General features: G+C 42.9%; 1 protein-coding gene across 1 annotated transcript; it reads right to left on the minus strand.

Annotated features, from left to right (window-relative positions):
* Nucleotides 1-2,351: 2,351 nt before the first annotated feature.
* Nucleotides 2,352-14,924, minus strand: LOC112233975 (U1 small nuclear ribonucleoprotein 70 kDa). Its single transcript, XM_024401941.2, has 10 exons — nucleotides 14,742-14,924; nucleotides 13,029-13,182; nucleotides 12,842-12,904; nucleotides 12,594-12,648; nucleotides 12,438-12,502; nucleotides 12,028-12,090; nucleotides 11,808-11,889; nucleotides 5,291-5,392; nucleotides 5,051-5,153; nucleotides 2,352-4,739 (listed from the first exon to the last, which is right to left on the minus strand). The coding sequence occupies exons 2-10, from the start codon at nucleotides 13,173-13,175 to the stop codon at nucleotides 3,926-3,928; spliced, it is 1,494 nt and encodes a 497-aa protein (XP_024257709.1). The 5' UTR covers nucleotides 13,176-13,182; nucleotides 14,742-14,924; the 3' UTR covers nucleotides 2,352-3,925.
* Nucleotide 14,925: the final 1 nt, after the last annotated feature.

Consider the following 14,925-nt stretch of genomic DNA (forward strand, 5'->3'; position numbering starts at 1 on the left):
TTCACAACAGTATCTCGGACCTGCCTGGTGTGTTCCTTGTTCTTCATGATGCTCTCTGCACTTTTAACGGACCTCTGAGACTATCACAGTGCAGGTGCATTTATACGGAGACTTGATTACACACAGGTGGATTGTATTTATCATCATTAGTCATTTAGGTCAACATTGGATCATTCAGAGATCCTCACTGAACTTCTGGAGAGAGTTTGCTGCACTGAAAGTAAAGGGACTGAATAATTTTGCACGCCCAATTTTTCAGTTTTTGATTTGTATTTTTTGGGGGGAAATATCCAATAAATGTCGTTCCACTTCATGATTGTGTCCCACTTGTTGTTGATTCTTCACAAAAAAATACAGTTTTATATCTTTATGTTTGAAGCCTGAAATGTGGCAAAAGGTCGCAAAGTTCAAGGGGGCCGAATACTTTCGCAAGGCACTGTATATGTGACAAAGTGAAAATGTAGAGTTTCCATCAACCTCACGTGCAATGTAGATGTCAAAGAACGCAGCAGTTCGCAGGTAGAGTAGTGAGTGAAACCATTCACTTCAGGAAAAGGTGTGATATAAATAAAGTTTCCTTTCATTATGTTTTGTTGAATTCATAAGAATATTTGCTGCCATTGTAGTAAGGTTGGCAATACGAGAGGTCTTTGGACTTACCATTTTTGTATTATTTTCTAGTCGGTTTTGAGTGCTTCGCCCCTATTTGGGAAGTTTGTCTGCCTGCTCCTCAGTCTGAGAGAGATATTCTGAGAGCAGGTTCATGTCTCCTTCCTCTGTATATAAAAAACTGTTTAAAACTGTATAACACAATAGTGTCTTTGGAAAACTGGTTCATATATCCTAAAGTCAATAGTGAATGTGACTATGTATATATTTATTTTGCCGTTAATGTATTTACACAAGATGCACCTTGTGCTGGGGACAAAAGGCAACTAAAATGTGCTGTTTCATCACAACAATGCCACAGATGTCTCAAGTTGAGGGAGTGTGCAATTGGCATGCTGACTGCAGGAATGTCTACCAGATCTGTTGCCAGAGAATTTAATGTTAATTTCTCTACCAATTATAATGATATGCTTATATACTAAACAAAAATATAAAACGCAACATGTAACAATTTCATTTATTTTACACAATGCCATACACGTGATCTGCGGTTGAGCTGCCGGTCAGACGTACTACCGCCTCCATCGTTTTAGGGCATTTGGTAGTATGTCTGACCAGCAGCTCAACCGCAGATCACGTGTATGGCATTGTGTAAAATACATGAAATTGTTACATGTTGCGTTTTATAGTATATAAGCATATCATTATAATTATATCATTATACAATTCATGGTATCAGGCAAGATTGGGTCTAGGCTTCAGGTATTATGGGAATAGCTATTCAGGGTTGTCGCTGTTTTATTTCAATCTAGCTCGCTAACCCGCTCTGAGCAAACCTTTGACTATGGCTGGCAGTGGCTATCTGGAACATTAGTCTTGCGATTCATTCCATATCCATTTGGCTAGTCGGACAAGCCAACGTACTTCAAAATTGTCAGTCACGGGTCAATAATGTACAGATATTAGAAGTGTGTCAAACACATTTAATGACAAACCATGTAACTATTTAGGTAAACATATGAATTACCTGTTGCCCAAAGTTCGGCACAGGTGTTAGCAACTGGTTTGCCATGTTCAGAACATGGTGCCACAGGGAGAAAGATTTGCAGTGGTGACGTCAGACCATCCGGTTAAGTAGCCAAAATAATATGAAAGTTAATTGATTGGGTTAAGGTGAACCATCCCTCAAACTAGTGGACCAATGGAGACTCATTGTCTACACCTCCCTCTAAATACCACCCTTCACAAAAAAAGCCCAAACTTAATCAAACTGGCAGTGAAAGCAAAGAAATCGAGAGCCAAGATGTGAGTAGCATAACCAAAAGGTAGAAAATGCAGGCAAGAGTGTAGGCAAAATGGATTCAATAGGATTGGTTGTTGGGAAAGATTAACTGAAAACCTTTAAATCATTTGTTTTGCTCTCACTTTAAAATAGTGTTTGCAAGTTTTGGGGTTTTGCTTTTGATGTTAAATACATTGCTTTCAATTGTTTAGCTTTTGATTAATAAATTTCACTCTTCCTTGAAAATATGTTTACATTAGCAACTTTTATCGTGTTTACAATTTATTTCTGTCTAAATGCAATACACATGGCGTGAAATTTGCCCCATAAAGTATGATTTAGTTCAGTACAGTACAGTACACTCCAGTACAGTAGGTGGCAGCAATGCACCATAATGTCGGATGCCAACCGACGATAAACCTGGTAGTTTAGATTACTGAAAAGGATGACCGACTAAATGTTCAATATTTAAAAAATGTTAAAAACTTTATTTCAGAAGAATCAGAACAATTCCATTCAGGGGGTTCCCCCATCTTGCTTTACAGAATAAAAATGAGCAATATTGGCCAACTCGTAGACATGCACTTTGCAACACATTTCCTTACTCTCCCCCCCATTTTCAACCTTGTTCAATAACCAGGTTTCCATCCAACCTTTTTATGCAAGCAAAGAACGGCAGATTAAAAAGTAATGACAGGCCTGACGGAAACAAATGTCAACTAGACAAGGTGGAATGTGTTGGTAAAATTAATGCGAGAAATGTCAGTGGAAACACTTATGCGCAAATATTGATACAATAACCATCATATCGACCTAAACTTGGGAGTCACGCGTTGACATGTGGTCCTCCCACTACTAGTCCGGAAAGCGTGCGGTTCATTAAACTACAGATTAAATCAATTAATATAACTCGCAGGGTGGTGAATTTGCACGGTAATTAGCTTGATGTTACTTTCCAATAAATATCCAGGGTCTTATTCTGGTGACATGATAGTCAATGCTTGGCTGCTGTTTGAAAAATAAAGACTCACTCTTTTGTCCACATCTCATATAGACTATATGTGTGCTCTAGCAAACTTCGTGCTGTTGGTTAGAGGACATCTGCCAATAACAAAGCGGGCACACGCTATATAACACATTTTTTGGTAACAATCAGTGGGGTTAAATGCGTTAAAGAAAAGCTAGTTCAATGGGTTTCGATACATCGGAATTTAACCGCAAAATACATTTTTATTTTCACTAGATCACGCACAGCCTTTTATTTGCAACAAGTCAATTGGATGGAAACATCTTTGGTGGGAAAAGGCATATAATGCCTTATGCACATAAGAATATTTGCATGAAAATCTGTCGCCAATTGGATGGAAACCTAGCTATTGGTGTACATTTTCTTGAGAATACAGACATATGGGTTCAGACAGTTGAGTAAGATGTTCTCAGGGTTGTACTTTAAAGTGAAAAAGGAACATATGAAGGCTCAAATATATATATTTTTTATTTTCTCATCTGCTTTTGTGGGATCATGGATTGATACAAATCACTTGGGGGGATGTTACAAAACCTAAACAACTTAGCCCCTATTAACAACCCCCAGAAAAACAACCCAGGTTGAATTAACACCAATAGATATTTAAGAAAAGAAATATTTGAACATAACTATGCAATCTCTGCCTCACTCGTAAAGGGATTGTAATCAGACAAGTACTAAACAGAGCAGAATGTCAGATTAAAGTTCCGGTTGGGGGAGAGAGTGAATGTCAAGGGACAGTGAGCACAGTTCTCAGTTTGGAACCGAGGGACGGGTTTGAAATAATTATTTTGTGATGTGGACCTTTTGTGGGGGTTCAAATACAGAAGAAACAAAACCCTACTTAACCCATAAAGACAGTTTGTTATACCTACACTGCTCCGTTGTGGCTTCTAACAGGGCAGCAGCTCATTACAGTATCATTCACACAAAGAGGGAAGGGGTATGTGGGTTTGTTGTATATATAAAATTAAAAAAACAGGAACTTAAAAATGGCAACGCCCCGCTTAGTACTCGTCTGCCTGGGTCTCCACCTTGTAGCCGTTCTCATTGGAAACGTAGCCCTCCCCCGACTGCACCGACTCCTGGTCCATCATCAACCCATCCTGGCTGTTCTCCTCTGGCTGGGGCGGTGCTTCCCCCGCCTCCCCGTTACCCACGTCGTCCTGCTCGGCCGAGGGGGGCAGGAGAGAGCCATGCCGGTCCTCCCTGCGCTCCCCGCCACCCCGCTCCCTGTCTCTCTTATGCTCCCTGTCCTTCTCCCTGTCCCCCCTGTGCCTCTCCCGGTCCCTCTCCCGGTCCTTGTCCCTGTGGCTGCGCCTCCGGTCACGGTCCCGCTCCCTGTCTCTGTCCCGCTCCCTCCCACCGCGCTCCTCTCCCACCTCTCCCCCTTCCTCACCCACACTAGGCTCTTCAGGAATCTTCTCTCCTCCCTCCCCCACCATACCGTCTCCAAGCCCCATGCCCTCATCCCCCTCGCCACCCTTGCCCCTCTCCCGGTCTCGCTTGCGCTCTCTGCTGCGGCTCCTCCTCTTCCTTTCACCCTTGTCTCTGCTCCTCTCCCTGCTATGACTGTCTCCCCCTGGTCCTCCACCCCCCCGCTCCCTCTCTCGATCTCTCCTCCTGCCACCCCCTACGCTCTCCTCTGCGGGCCCTGCCAGGCCCCTGTCACCCCTCTCCCTGGAGCGGGAGCTGCGCCTGCGTCTTTCCCGGGACCGGGACCGCCGTCTTTCGCCACCACGCTCTTTCTCCCCCCCACGTTCACGGCTGCGCTCTCTGCGCTCCCCTCTGGGCTCAGGTCCACGTTCGCGCTCTCGTTCCCTGAGGTGAAGAGAAGGGCAAAAATAACAGTCAACTGACAAACCGCTACAGAAAACTTCAAGTCAGTCACACCAAAATGTCCAATCCCAAGTCTACCACTAGCCCATACCCTCTAGACTTGCATAGATCTAAAATAATTGGATCGATGTAACTAAGGAATATGGTAATAAATCCCCTTTGTCTTCAGATAATTTTTCTATATTGCTACATCTATCCATTTCTTTCAGGTCTAATGGATAGGGCCTATTTAGAATAGGGTAACATAACCCTCTCTTAGTGGACCACCCCAAGGGCCCAGTGTAGTTACTCACCCTCCAATTGGGGGGTGGTCATCGTAACGTGAGGTGTCGTCTCTTCCAGAGTGCTTGATGTTGACGTCAGCCCCGCCTCTCCTTGTCCCACCAAGACCACCGCCTGGTTGAGGATACATTAAATGTGTCTATGATTTGTATTTAAAAACTGACATGAAACATGAAAGGGATTCATTAAATGGCCAGTGCAAAGAGAATCTGTTAATTATACAGTCACAGAAATCATGTGCAGGTCCTCACCTAGCCTGCGGGGATGCCATCCCTTTACAGTGCGGCCTCTCTCAACATCCACCAGCACTCTCCTTCCATCGATCTTCTTCCCGTCTGCATGCTTGTAGGCAGCTGGAGGAAAGGGAGGGGGGGGGTGGTGAGAGAAAGGTAGAGAGGGGTAAGATGGAGCTCTGCGGTTTCAAAGGTAAGGTTAACAAAGAGTGCATGAATATACTGACCAGGAGCAGGTGAGGTAGTGTGGAGCTGCTCTCTGGGCAGACAGACCATGTAGTAGTAGACCTTTTTCCACCACTAAATGCTGCATTTACCTGCACATCAATCTTTTTTTGAAGAAGTATTTTGTTGTGCAAGCACTTTACTTAAGTAAATCTTTATTTTGAAAAAGTTAAAGAGGGATAAAGAAAAGCATTCTAGCCGCAAATTACAAGTGAGCCGGTATAGCAGATAGAAATGTTTTTTTTTTGTGTGAACTACGCATTAATCATTAAAATCTCAAAACATTCCATTTTATTGTATGCATTATATAATATATTTTAAAAACATTGAAGTTTGGCCTATAATGATTGCTGTTTAACGTGGAGCACCAGAGACCGAAAAGTCGCTTAAAATAATTTAAATCTTACTTAGGTCAAGTGACCACACTGTCAGAGGGTCAACCTCTTACTGTTGCGTGGCTCCTTTTACCTTGAAGGTCATAGTTTTTTTACCTTGAAGCTAAAAGGTCATAGTTTAGACCAGGGGTACTCAACCTATGTGGCCCAGAGCCTGCTGTTTTTCTGTTCTGCCTCAATTGCAAACCTGGTTTCCCAGGTCTAAATCAGTCCCTAATTAGAGGGGAACAATTGGGGAACTGGCTTCGGGGTCCAGAGTTGAGTTTGAGGAGATTAGACCAATCAACGGTCTTGACATTGCCCACTACTATAAGCTAATACATCTAAGGAAGCTAGCAAAAATGCTCAATATCAATTATATGCATACCCTTAAATTATAGTGTGACGCATGAAAGGCTCAGGTAGCTTTGGCTAAGATTTACCTACAACTATGCATTTAAATGGCTCCATAGTGATATTGAAAATACACAGCCTTTCATAAGTATAACTTTAATCTCATGGGATTCTGTGTAAAAATGCATTAAAGCTACCAGTGTCAGCTAGAGACCATTACCAATAATGCATTATTACTGAATATTGCGTGTCCCTAGTGGTTAGCCTAGAGTTTAAGAGTAGTGGGACAGTAACCAAAAGTTTGGTGGTTCAAATCCAAGTGGACAAGGTGAAAAATCTGTCAATGTGCCCTTGAGCAAAGCACTTATCCAGTGACTTACAGGAGAAATTAGGGTTAAGAGCGCCTGCTAAATGAATTAAATGTAAACGAGTGGTCCAAGCAGTTGACAGTACTTTGATGCGGAGTGCATTTGAGAGCATGTGAAAAATGCTTGTGCACTTGAAATAAATCAAGACAGTAATTCATATAGCAACATACTATTTATTATATTACCCAACCTGACAAATTGATGAGAAATGCATTTGTGCATGTTCACCTAATTGTCACATCTACAACCTCTTACCCAGAAGGAACATCGAATAAGAGTCACCCCCATGGATCAAACAGCCACCCACTTAGTCTAGCCTCTTATAGGTGGAATTGGGGATTTTATACCAGTAGCCAGGTTTCCACCCAATTGGCGACAGATTTTAATGCAAATATTCTTAAATCCACATTAAAGAAAACGTGAATTTTCCCACCAAACCGAATTGTTGCAGATAAAAATCAGCGCGTGATGACAATGTTCATGTATATTTATTTTTTATACAAACATTTAACAGCCAAGTGTCACAAACTGTTGCGTTTAATAGTAAATGTGCCTACGCTGGTCTTGGCGTGTGCTCTAGCCAACAGCTCGCATATACAGTAAGGGTAGGCTAGTCTACACAAGATAATGAGAGAATATTTTGTCAAACAGCAGTCAAGCATCATGTCACCAGCATAAGAACAAACATTTATTGGAAAGAATCAAGCTCATCGCCATGCACTTTCATCACCATGTGAAGTTCATCATTCATCTATTTTATCTGTAGCCTATTAAACTGCATGGTTGCCAGAGACATAGAATTGGAGTCGCTTGACTCCAGTTTTTACTTCGATAAGACCTAAAAGCACTAACACCGCTATTTCACACATTTAATTTTACAGGAAGATCCCACCTTGTCAAACTCTGCATTAATAAAATTGTACCGAAACTTCATGTTTCCATCACAGCTGTCGTGATTTGCTTTAATATGGTATGACTTTTCAAAAACTGGATGGAAACGTGGTTAATGACAAACCAGGTGGATACTGCCCTGCAAATGTTGACACCTTAGGCACGTCCTGCAATAGCCATCATCACTGGCACGACCACTTCTGGTGTTCTTAGCCCCCAGTTCAGTGAGACATAAAATACCAGTGACATTGGTTTGAATATTTACTCCAATTGCCAGAATACACAACCTTGTATGACAATGCTGCTTATTACACAAACATATCTTCTTACCCTATACATGTTGTGCTTCAGACTATATATAGTGAGGCTGATGTAAATTAGGTTGCCTTACATACAACCTCTGACCTTGTAATACTTGTCTGGAGGGGGAGATATAGTGGAGGGAATCATCGCGATATGAGAAAATGTGTCAAGTTATATACACATACCTTAGTGGAGGCTTTATGGGCTGCTGTGTTTGTTTTGACCAACTATCTTACCACCACCTGGACAAGAGCGCAGTGTCGGACTCAGAACCGCCGGGAGCATAGGGCTTCCAGTTGCAAGCCAAATTGGCAGGCTCCAGCCACTGCCAGATTTAACACCACATAGTCTGCAGCTTCCGAGTCAAACTCAGAACACACACACACACACACACAAATATATACTCCCTTGGGCCAGACAGTCTTGGGATCAGTCTCTTATGACCAAAGAATTCAGCAGGATCCATGATGACCCATCCTGGCCTCTACACTGGTCTGCTCTGCTGTGGTAGACGATCCAATGGGAAACGGCAGAGGACTCTTTCCTCTTTATATCCAATTAGAGGGCCTTACCAGAACCACTCGCTTTTATAGCCAGAGGGCCTTACCAGAACCCCCTCTAGATCATAGCAAATCATCACTGTACTTTCATGACACCTCACAGGTTTATACTACCAGGGGGCCTTACCACAACCCCTCACTAATCAATCCGGGTTTGTCTTACCACAAACCATTACCTTCTCAACCAATCAGAGAGGACTTCACTCAAAGGGGGGTCGGGGTTGCCTTAACTCAACCCCAAAAAGAAGGCCTAATACATTCTTACTATACAAGCACACATATGGTGCATATCAAAAAAATTATAATAATTAAGAAAAAGGTATGCACCTAGAGAAAATTAGATAAGTGTTTGGTGTAGGCTAGAATAAATGTAGGCAAGTTCAAGTGGTGACATGTTTCCTCACTTGACTGGCTCTATTAGCTATATACACCGGATCCTTACAATCAGCTGTGGTAAAGAGATCTGGGGGTGAGATGACTGCCATGTTTGAATGAGCTATCGCTATGCTCGTCAACATCTGCTCTTGCCTAGTTATATAGTAGGGGCAAAGCTACATATGTGCATAAGTATGTGCCTTCCTGTAAAAGTGTTGAGTCCCCTCGTAAGCCAATTCCATTAAAGCCAGCTCGACGCACACAAGAAAAGACCTTAACTTACAATGCTAGGGGATTTCATTTTGGGCGTGTGGTCTTTTTGATGCAAAGTTATGCAAAAAAAAATAATCATTTTCGTAATGATTATGCAAGAGAACCTGATAAAATACTGTTTCAGACAACAAATACTAAAATAGTAAAAGCACCTAGGCCTATAAGTATTAAAAGGGATACATCCGAGGTGGCTTTAACACAAAAGGAAAACTCAAAAGGCACCCATTAACTGACTAATGGCCTGGGGGTGCGTTCAATGGTCAAAGCACCAGATCCGTCTTATCAATGTCAGTATTGTTCAAGCAACATTTAAGCAGCTTAAAAAAAAAAAAAGGTGCTTTGCCCATTGAACGTAGCTCCTCTTCCCTAAATAGGAGGATGGAGGGTGGAAAGAAAGCTTACCCATCATACAAACCCATCATACCAACCATATACTGAGCTGTGGTAGTAGGGTGTAGATGTATCATAACCATCATCATCATCTGCAAGCCAGCTCTGGCCAATAGCCATCACAGATAGGCGGCTGCAGTGGCAATGAGAACAACAAACAGTTAATACACTGCAGAGCCAGCATTGACATCCCCTCACAAGTCAACCCTCACCTGAGTCACATCATACCAATGGTGGGCGACCTTGGTCCTGGGGAACACTATTCCCTGCCTGTTCATTGCACCCTGGATGCATGACCCTAAGTGTTCCAGCAATGAATCAGCGGCCACATTCCAGGCCAGCTACACTGCAGTCGCCTTGCCTCATCACCAACTAGCAGTCAGGCGTCAGATTCTTATTTTATATGATTTTTAGCTGACATGAAAAAAACCTACCCAGGTGTTGTGAGATCTGGCAAGTAGTCGGCCTGGAAGGTGGCCAGTAAATAGCAATCTTAGAGAGCAACTGATTTACACCTGGAACACCCTTCTGCCTGATAATTTGTTTTAATTCGATCAATGAGAATAATACCAGCTGGCATGGTAGCTCACCAGGACCAGGGTGGAGGACCACTGATATGAGCTGATAGAAATGGCCTAGTGTCACAAAAGCACAGAGATGAGGGTACCTAAGTTAACCAGACAAGTTAGGGGGAAGAACTACCCTGTTGGTGACCTGTAGCTTACCGTTGGTTGTCCAACCAGGAAACCTACCTGTTCCACTGATGACTTAACACTCCTAACTATTACAGGCCTAACCTACAGCAAGCAAAGACATTCAAGGTGACCAGAAGAACAAGGCTTAGAAGTTGTTTATACATACAAAAACATAGGCCAAACCTTCCCACCAAATGGCACCGCCACATACAAGTGTCATGGCTGGACTAACTGCACTCACTCAGACAAGTGCAGTACAGAAACCCTTTCGTAGCCTTGAGTTAGTCAAGAGGTCATCATGCGCCACACAAGACAGACATCACACAAAACGCACTCAGCACCTTGTTTCCCCTAATTAATAACATATCGCCATTCCAAACTCAGTTGTAAAAATATAAAGGATGGATGGATTTTGGGGACCCTTGTGTTCAGAGTTTTAATCTTTAACTCGTATGGACTGTGGGTCCATATTTTTAACCCCCTTCCCAATAGACTTGGGCAGTATACCGGGGTATTTGAAAAAGACACGGGATGGTTTTTCCATACCGTCAACACCGTTTCAACTATGAGGTTCATTAATACATTTTATTTGTAGCTACTTAACACCCACAATCAACTTGTGCAATACATTAGGAGACAAAGAACAGAGTTCTTCATTTCACCTGTCACATTATTATGAAGCTTATAGTAGTCCCCAGTCATGTGGTGCTTGTTGACAGGCACACAACTATGAGACCGGAGCCATGGGAGTGACTCACTGTTGTGCAGCATGTGCCAGGTGATTTAATTACACTATGGGAAGTCTAAAAGTTAACTGCCTAAAATGTGCCAACTTCTGCATTTGGTTTGCTAATTTAGTAGCTAGTTAGCCAACTAGCTAAGTGGTTAGCTTCTTCTAAATCAAGCATTCACTTGGTAAAAGCAGAGAATAACCTCCTGGATCAAGAGCCTCGCTGGCAAATATTGGTTTTGTGCTTGCAGCAAACTATCATTTGAGTTACAAAATGTTAGCAATGCGGTCGTTAGCATTCTAACTGGCAATACCAAATATCCCAGTATGACACAAGGTCGGTATGAGGGTATGACCATCTGGATACTGCCCAAGCCTACTTTCCAGCTAGTTCTCCTTCTCTGACCCTTTTCATACCATTGTGCCAATCCAAACCATACTCTGCTGGCTTGGATACTTTCCATTCATGTCCTCGCAGCATAATCAGGCCAGCGCAGTACAGCTCGGTGTGGCTCAGCAGTGTGAACACTATTTTTTTAATTCATTTTTTTTATACATTTGGCAGATATTAAGAGTGGCCCTAGGACTATGGATAAATGTGAAACCATCACTGATCCTGGCCTTTCAAAGGGAAATCGCACCAAGGACAGCATAAGCTGCTTGTGCAGTACAGAAAATAGCTACATTTTAAAAACAGAGCCTAGCCAGTTTGCTCCATAAAAGGTGCTATTCAGTCAAGAGGGTTCCTCCTGCACTGGGCAAGAGTACAAGGTGCTGATGTTAACTAAAAGTCAGTAACCCCAACTGGTACAACTTGTAAAGCTATAGTGAAATTCGAACCATTTGTATGGTCGTAAAATTGATCTAGTGAATTTTTTTCGGTACCTTTCTTTTCAGTCCTTCAAAAAAATACTATCCCACCCACGTACCCTCCCAGCATCCAGACTCATTTGAGATGAGGTGGGTTATGAGGGGGTTGGTCTCTCGTTGTACTCACAGTGCATGTCTCTCTCGTGCTCATACTCTATGAAGGCGTAGCCTCTGGGCTTCCCCGACCTCTTGTTGTAGACGATGTAGATCTGGAAGAGAGCGACTATAATAACGCTAGCTGAACAAGCTGTGGGGGAGGGGACACAGAGGACCAATTGCCACTAACAAATGTCTCATAAGTTGTATTATAAAACCAAAGGGTGGTTTAGGAGACAGAGTAAACTTACCCGTTTGATGGGTCCGTAGACCTCAAACTCACGGCGAAGCTTGGATTCCGTGGTGTCATAATTCTGCAGCAATGATAACAGTTAACATCCATCCCATCAGAACTTAGCGGAAAACCCAGTTTCAAATCAAATTTTACTTGTCACATGCGCCAAATACAACAGTGTAGAGTTTACTGACAGCCTGGTCTTAGAGTTGTCTTCAGAACACACTTCTGGGCTTCATACCATTCAATAAAAAATGTAAGTTATGCTTCAAGAAGTGGCTGCCTGGTTTTCATTTTATTGCAGAGAATGTATGCTTAATTTGTTTAAATCACTACCTGGCTTTAGTATCAGTGGCCAAGACAGGATGGAAGAGAAGGTAAAGATGCTATGGAACATGGAAGGTAGCCTGTATAATGCACACTTACCACACGAGCCACAAACAGAGTCTTGAAGGCATCCCCCTGAGCATTGGGGTCATTGTGTGGATCCCCTAGAAGGCAGAAGAAAATATTACAACCTGACTTTCATCAACTTTCAGTAAATCGTATGAAGGTCACAAAAGCTCATCCATGTCAACTTACAGAGCTTCAGTTCTGTCTCCACAACCGTCTGCCTCCTCTCGATCTTCTCCCTCCTCTGTAAAACAGAAACAGGTTAGCTAGGCCCCTCAGACTCAAACCCCAAATTGTTACTTTATATCTACATTAGAGCCATATACTAGTACACCCCACGGAAGATTTCCAGTCTTATTCAGATACGCATTGAGGTTTGACTAAAAAAGTCAAAAGAAATGGCCACAAAGGGAAGCGACCCCTCTACCAATTCTCACCTTCCTCTCCAACCTCTCATCGCGAGTTTCTGCCCTAGTGGGGGGAGGGGCATCTCTGGGGTCCTATCAAAACAGTCCAAAAGTTAGAGGGTCAAAGGCATTCAATCAAATAATATACAAAACAGCCAACTATCCATGTCATTCACGAAGAGTTTAATTGCACAAGAGCTAGGTAGGTTTGCCTTACCTCAAAGTGCCTGATGAAGGGAGCGATGCCACAGTATGGCTGGTTGTGGTGTTTTTCATGGGGAAGCTTCTCCAACTGGGTCAGAAATGGTATGGGGTCCCTGGGCGCAAATAGGGCCAGCAGATTGGGGGGTAAAAACTGGGTCATCTTTCACCTGCAGCGAGACAAATAGATGTTTAGTTCATAAACTATGTAGGTACTAATAATATGCAGATGGAGTTGCATCAGTGTTGCCACTAAACAGTGTGGACAGAGCCACAAAGGCTTGGATGACCATTGTGACAACCATGTGCAGCTTCTGCAAAGGTAAGGGAACATCTTACTTTCATGTGTGGACCTAGATTCGAAGCTAGTGTCTAGGAGAACTGATCAATGTTACCAAACAAAGCTCAATCTTCCCTTACCTGGAAGCTTCAAGGAAAATAAGACATTTACAGGGATAGCTAGCTAGAATAGTGAATGGTTTAGGCTGACTGCTGGTTATTCATATACACACAAAAATATAAAGAGCAAAAATGTCAGATTTTACTGAGTTTGTTCATAAGGAAAATCAAACAATTGGAATAAATGCATTAGGCCATAATGTATGGATTTCACAACTGGGAACACAGATGTAGCTGTTAGTCAGATACTTTCTTGGGGGGTAAGGGCGTGGATCAGAAAACCAGTCAGTATCTGGTGTTACCACAATTTGCCTCATGCAGCGTGACATTTGCATTGAGTTGATCAGGCCTGTGGAATGTTGTCCCACTCTTCAATGGCTGTGCGAAGTGGCTGGATATTGGCGGGAAATAGAATACCTTCTGGTACACGTCGATCCAGAGCATCCCACACGTGTTCAATGGGTGACATGTCAGGTGAGATTGCAGGCCATGGAAGAACTGGGACATAGTCAGCTTCTAGGAATTGTGTACAGATCCTTGTGACATGGGGCCGTGCATTATCATGCCGAAACATGAGGTGATGGATGAATGGCACGACAACGGGCCTCAAGATCTTCACGGTATTTGTGCATGAAAATTGTCATCGATAAAATGCATTCATGACAGACAAATGTTAGTTGTCTGTAGCGAATGCCTGCCCTTAACGTAAACACACCACTACACACACACACAGAATTCTTCAGTAAGGCCATTCTACGTGGTACCATCACAGGATGCCCACCTTTCCAACAAGTCAGTGTGGCAAATTCCTGCCCTGCTAGAGCTGTCCCGGTCAACTGTAAGTGCTGTTAATGTGAAGTGGATAGGAGTTCTTGCAGTTGCAGGAATGCCCATATGCAGGAACGCCCCGAATTCCGGGAAGCAATTGCACCTTTCTCTAGACTAAAACGAACAACGTCACAAAATGTAATCATAATATGCGCACGAACTGTTCCAAACAGTTTCGGATGAGGACGCCTTTAGAGCTAGTTGTCTGGCTTCCGACTAGACACCTCAGTGTTGGGCTAACGTTAGCTAACAACGCAGTCAAACAATGGACCACCCTGGATAACGTTAGCTAGCCAATCCACCAAAGCATTTAAGTTAGTTAAATGCAGGAAGACCAGACACCTAAAACGAAATATGGTACATTTTAACATGCCTATTTTAGTTAACGTTACATATTCCAGTTTAGTTAACGTTATATTTTCCAGTCTACCTAACGACTGTCCACCATAGCATAGGCCTCGTGCCGCCACTCAGGGGTACTATACATTTATACCCTACTCACCTCAGCTCTTCATTCAATCCCTTTAAAACTCCGAGAGCCCGAATCAGGCAACGTGGAATAAGAGCGTGCGCTCTATTTGTTCAAAGCAAGATGTTTTCCCACAGATGAATATACTTCAGCAACCGAGAGATACAGAGGATTCAGCTTGGTTAGCTTCTTGCCAGGGGGAGGGAAACGATCTGTC

This window comes from Oncorhynchus tshawytscha, linkage group LG09 (assembly GCF_018296145.1).
Source record: "Oncorhynchus tshawytscha isolate Ot180627B linkage group LG09, Otsh_v2.0, whole genome shotgun sequence".
NCBI lineage: Eukaryota > Metazoa > Chordata > Actinopteri > Salmoniformes > Salmonidae > Oncorhynchus > Oncorhynchus tshawytscha.